The 5,975-nt window shown below is 39.9% G+C and overlaps 2 protein-coding genes across 2 annotated transcripts; both read right to left on the minus strand.

The window, feature by feature from the left end:
* Window positions 1-2,416: 2,416 nt before the first annotated feature.
* Window positions 2,417-4,006, minus strand: LOC112505283 (proteoglycan 4-like). Its single transcript, XM_025109214.1, has one exon. The coding sequence runs from the start codon at window positions 4,004-4,006 to the stop codon at window positions 2,417-2,419; it is 1,590 nt and encodes a 529-aa protein (XP_024964982.1).
* Window positions 4,007-4,781: 775 nt separating this feature from the next.
* On the minus strand, window positions 4,782-5,702 carry LOC112505284 (protein NYNRIN-like). Its single transcript, XM_025109215.1, has one exon. It carries the CDS (start codon window positions 5,700-5,702, stop codon window positions 4,782-4,784), a length of 921 nt encoding a protein of 306 aa, XP_024964983.1.
* Between the last annotated feature and the right edge of the window lie 273 nt (window positions 5,703-5,975).

Raw genomic sequence — 5,975 nt, forward strand, 5'->3', positions numbered from 1 at the left:
TACCTGCTTGATTTACATACTGTCCGCTGCGTACTCAATGTCTATCTAATTAATCAAGTAAGTTTTCAATACCCTGAACTGAGTAATACGGTCCAAGAGAAAAGCAAAGATGATCAATACCAGTGTAATTGACTATCTTTGAAAGGAGAAGGACTCAAACTAAAAAATCTTTGAAACAGAAAAGCAAACAAACTGAAAATAATTGAAACAGAAAAGCAAAGATGAGAAGTCACAAGTGTGACTTGGTCATTTTGTGAAAATAAAAGGACTCAAAGACTCAAAATAAAAGATTGAAACAAAACCAACAGTCCAACTCTAAGTCAAGTTGACCTTAGAGTTAAGATATGGTACCAAGGATGAGCTTTGAATCAAAACAGTCAACCAGAGGACTGCATTATCAAACATCATGGCCATATGAGTCCAAACAATGGGATTGCCATTGTTATATCATAAAACAGGCTAAATGAAACCAAACAATGGGATTGCCATTGTTTCTCTTATGAAACAGCCTGTACAGGGGAATAAAATTGGAATGCATTCAGCTAGGCTCTCCCTCAAAGCATTCATAAAAGGGCCCTCACAGCAGCAGCAGTCATACTGTCCGAAGGACTGTATTTAAAAACAGCAAATGTTAAACAACAAACAAAAGTTCATGGCTTAGGGTCGCATGAGATTCAAAACAGCAAAATCTAAAGCTAAAAACAGCGAATGTCCTCAATTGAGGATACAAATAGCAAATAGAATGTATAAGCATGACTGTCTTAATTTTAAAACAGTAAACATGCTTAAGAATTCTAAAACAGCAAAGATACACTATGATGAAGTCTTAAATCAGCAAAGAAAATTCATGAGTAAGGATTAAAACAGCAAAGAAAAATAAAAGAAACTCCTTAAACATTCTCTTTTGGTGCATGAGTAAGGATTAAAAGAGCAAATCAAAATGAGGGGGTTAAAACAGCAAACCAAAGTAAAAACAGCAAATCAAAGTGCCAGTCTAAGACTATATTATCAAAACAGCTAATCATCATTAACCAAAAACAGTAAAAACTCATGTAAATGAGTCTAAGAACAGCAGATTAGAGATCAAACAGCACCCTTCTATTTTGGCAAACAAAAATGGGACATTCAATGCTCAACGTTAAACAGAAACAGCAGGGAAAACAACAATAGCATGAAAAACAGCAATATCAGTCATGGTTTGTCAGAACAGAGGAAATACAACAGAATTAACATGGTCACACATCAAAACAACAAATTGTATTTATGCTAAAAAAACTAAGGAAAACAGCAAGCTTTTTGTCTAAACAGCAAATCAGCAAAGGCTTTTAAAAACAGCAAAATGGCTATGAGCTTCTAACAAGGACCTGGGCATGACACAATATATACAAAGAAGTAAAAAGGTAGAACCTGTCCTACTCAGACTGAGTAGGAGAGTCTGAGTGCAGTAAAAGGATGGACTTTGGTGGCGGTGGAAGCTTGACTGTACTCCTTGATTGTCCATGCTTGGTGGCGGCCCTAAGTATCCTCTCCTTCTGTATCTTGTACTCTGCCCACTGTACCCTTTCCTTCTTTAAAATTTCCACTTCCTTCTTCAATTCATCAACTCTCTTCATCAATTTGTGATTTTTCTTCACTATCACCTTCTTCAAACTGTTGGTATGATCTTCCATTGCCTTCATCAACTCAGCTTTCAGGGCTACCATGGAGGATGTTGGTGCATCTGGTTGAACCCTTGCATTTACTCTCATCAGTCTGTCCATATTCTTCTTGTCAATGGAGGTTTTCTCCATTGACATCACATCCTTTGGCAAGGATAGGACTTGGGCTTTTAGCAACAGTTTATGGATCAAAGAAGGATACAACAACTTTCCATTGGTTCTCTCCCCACAGGCCTTTATGTTGGAGCACATCATTCTCCCAACATCAAAAGGTCGAGCCTCTAAGATACAATATAGGATCAGAACTCTCTCTAGGCACAAATTTGTATCATGGCTGGTGGGGTGGATGGTATGTCTCATGAAGTAAAACCATAAATTGGCTTTTGGCTTCAGATATTGGGTCTTAAGTAATCTAGCCTTTCCTTTGAAACTCCATACAGCCCCCTCCTTAGCTACAGTGGCCAAGATCATATCAAGCTCCTCATCAGTACACCCAGTAGTTAACCTATCAAGCTCGAAGTAGGAAGGTGGGATGAGCTCTAATAAGTCATTAATGGCAGTGGGGGAGTATGAGACAGGGGTCTTTCTTACTTTCAAATTCACCCCATCCGTGACGGCCACCTCAGTGTAAAATTCCCTAACCCAACTAAGGTTATATTGGTTAGGTACGTCACATAATGTCTCCCATCCTAAAGATTCTATTGTGGCCTTAATGCTTGGATTGGCCATCAATAACTGTTGAGTAAAACCTTTTTGTGTCACCCCCACTTTTCAGAATACTGAAAGTATGTTTTTCTAGCAAGGGGTGTACTGAACAAATGTTTGGGTTTCAGATAAATACCAGACACATCTTCAAACTCCTGTTCAGTCCTTTTTCTCCTTCTTGGTGCTCTGTCGTCTTCCTCAGACCTATCACTTTCTTCTCTTCTCCTCTTTGTGCATCTTGTCTCCATTCTGGTTACTCTCTTTCTTCTTGGCATCTTTCTTTTCAAACTGGCCCCGGTATCCACCTCATCTCTTTCATTTTCCATTTTTGGGCTGCCATGCACAGGTGCACCCTCATAATAATTATGAGTCCTAGAGTGTACAGGGCTAGGGGGTAGGTTTGGGTTAGGTTGAGTGGAATGTGTTGATGGTGGTGGTGTTTGAGTAACTGGTGTGTTTTGAGGGTCAGAGGGGTCTTCGTTATGTTCAAATGGTGTGAGGCTGGGGTTAGAGGGTGATAAGCCTAGGACAAAATCCAATTCTTGGATAGATACAGTTTCTGGCAGAGGGATGGGTTCAGTAGGTGTGGAAGGTGTGGTTGTGGGATGGTTTGGTGAGGGTAGAGGGCTTGTGGTGGTTGTAACAGGGGTAGGTTCAATGGTGGATGTGTTAGGCATTTCTCGGACAGGGGTTGGTTTATATACTGTTCCAACAGGTGCTGTTCTAGATGTGGATGCATGCTTGAGTAGTGTAGGTTCTATGTTTGATGATGAAATAGGTATATTGGTGAAGTGTGAGGGGTTCAAAAAATTGAACTCAGTGGGCTTGTTTCTAAAGAAAGGGTGTGCATGTGTGGTAGGGACAGTTGGTTGAACAGGGGCTGTTGTACACTCTGGTTCTCTTCTAATTGCTTTGTCCATAGCTGCCAAAGCAGCATCAACATACTGTTTAAGGGATGAGCTTCCCTTCTTTGGAGTTTGAACATCCATGGATGACTGAGAGTGGACCATTGACATGGTGGGTGTACATCTTTCTGATCTTAAACCTAATGCTTCATTTGAGGCTGCAATAGCCTCATCTACAGATCTTTTTATGAACCCAACACTAGCCTGTGGATAAACAGGGAAACCAGATAATAAATCTCTAGTTAAGGGTACAGAAACTTTTAAACCTTCTTGGAGCCTTTCTGTGAATGTTGAAGGCATGCTCTGCTTGTTCATCTTGGTTGTAGCTTCTGCCAACATAGTCAATGAAGTATTGTCTGCTTGTGATGCTTCGGGTGTATTGGTTTGAGCCTCAGGACTTTCAGGTAACAAATCACTCCCATCAGATATATCAAACACAGTCCCCTCTGGTTGCTTCACAGGCTTGAAATTAATCAGGTCCTTGGCTCTGCTCCTTGTCATTCGAGGGCCGGACTGATATTGAGGGATAGTTTGTGGTTCAGGCTTAACCATCACAGAAGCTTGAGTCTGGGGTTTAGTGAATGGTGCAGGTGTTGGTTTGGCAAAAGGAACTTGTCTCACAGGGATGGCCTCAATAGGCTCCTCCTCACTAACACTCGTCTGTTCATGGGTATGCACAGCAGGCATGGAATCTGCTCCCCCCTCCCTTCTTCTTGCTCGCTTTTTTATAATTGCCATTCCGATTGAAAACAGAGGACTGTGATTTTTCTTGGAACAAAGAAGACGATTGTGAACAGTTGCTTAGCACAAACCCGACTGGTCTTTTGAACAGTGTTTAGGGGTTTTTAAAGCCTTTAATCTTCTTCTCCAAGGTTTGGTTTCACAAATTTCAAAACTTCCTCTGACCAATGTTAGTTATCGATCGATTTATGCTATGAGTTAGAAATTGTACCTTGCGCTGTAATGTCAGATCCTAGGAAGTCCCTTCCTTCTCGAGAATGCGTATTTGCTGAGTAATGCTTATGCTCTTGGTGTGATCGAGAAGAAAGTACGGTGATGGTGCTGACGAGTTGAGAGCTTGGAGACGAAAAGACTTGCGCTGTGTTTTAACAGGTACGAATGCGCGGAATTTTGATCAACCTTACCGAGAGTAGGCTTAGGCGTTGGGCTCTTCTTCCGCGTGGGCTGCTGATTTGGGCTTGTAAACAAGGCTTCATCATGGGCCTCCCGTCTTGTGGCATGTTAAGAGTAAATACTCTTTGGGCCTGGTTAGTTATTTCAACAGAACCTTTGCCCTTATAGCCCAAAAGTCTAAAACAAAAATTTAAACTTTTAACTGAACTATAAACCTAATATATTAAAATTTATAAAAGAAAACAAACCAAAAATTTAGAATAATTTTTAAAAGAATATAATAACCTAGAAAATGAAAATAAAAGCTAATAAATAAGAAGAAAGAAGAAAAATAAGATAATAACCTATAAGTATATATAAAATATCTAAAAAAAAATTATTACTTTAAAAAGATAACCTCGACAGGTTGCGTAACAATCATGAAATCAAAGAAGGGTTTTACTCGTTGTCCATTTACTTTGAAAGTGGTACCCCTCTCCGGATCTATCAGGTCAATGACTCCGTAGGGGTATACCTTGGCAATAACAAAAGGTCCGGTCCATCGGGAATTCAGCTTTCCCGGAAATAATTTCAACCTTGAATTGAACAACAGGACTTTATGGCCTTCTATGAACTCTTTTGGAAGAATCTTTTTATCATGCCATTTTTTGGTATTTTCTTTGTAAAGCTTAGCATTTTCATAGGAAAAATTCCTATGTTCTTCCAGTTCACAAAGCTGCAAAGTCCTTTTTCTTCCRGCCTCATCTAAACTCATGTTTAGTTCCTTAATGGCCCAATAGGCCTTATGCTCTAATTCCACTGGTAAATGACAAGCTTTTCCAAAGACCAATTTATAGGGAGACATACCAATAGGGGTTTTGTAAGCAGTCCGATAGGCCCATAATGCATCATCTAACTTAGAAGCCCAATCTTTTCTATGTGGCTTGACTACTTTGGCCAAAATCCCCTTTATCCCCCTATTTGACAACTCAGCTAATTCGTTGGTCTGAGGATGGTAGGCAGTTGCTACCCTATGCTTGATGTCATATTCAACTTCTTCTAACATGTTGTTTATGAAGTGAGCGCCTTCATCACTGATTAAGGCACGAGGTGTGCCAAATCTAGTGAAGATGTGCTTTTGTAAGAATTTCACAACAGTTTTAGCATCATTGGAATGGCAAGCCATGGCTTCTACCCATTTGGACACATAGTCCACAGCAACCAAGATGTAGGCACAATTATTGGACAGAGGGAAAGGTCCCATAAAATCTATACCCCAAACATCAAATAACTCTATTTCTAGAATTCCGTTTAAAGGCATTTAATTTCATCTAGAGATATTTCCACTCCTCTGACACTCATTGCAACTTTTTACAAAGTTTTGAGCATCATTGTGCAGAGTAGGCCAGTAGAATCCTGAGTGCAAAACCTTGGATGCTGTCCTACTTTCTCCAAAATGTCCTCCACATGGTCCTGCATGGCAGTGCTGTAGAACTGATGGTACTTCTTCTTTTGGGATGCATATTCTAATTACCTGATCTGCACAAATTTTAAACAAGAAAGGGTCATCCCATAAATATTTCTTTGAATCATA

This window comes from Cynara cardunculus, unplaced genomic scaffold (genome assembly GCF_001531365.2).
Source record: "Cynara cardunculus var. scolymus isolate 2C unplaced genomic scaffold, CcrdV1 Un_Scaffold_9500, whole genome shotgun sequence".
Lineage (NCBI taxonomy): Eukaryota > Viridiplantae > Streptophyta > Magnoliopsida > Asterales > Asteraceae > Cynara > Cynara cardunculus.

Coding starts and splice junctions, on each gene's coding strand:
- LOC112505283 (XM_025109214.1), bottom strand. CDS start 4,006: ATGGCAATTATAAAAAAGCGAGCAAGAAGAAGGGAGGGGGGAGCAGAT.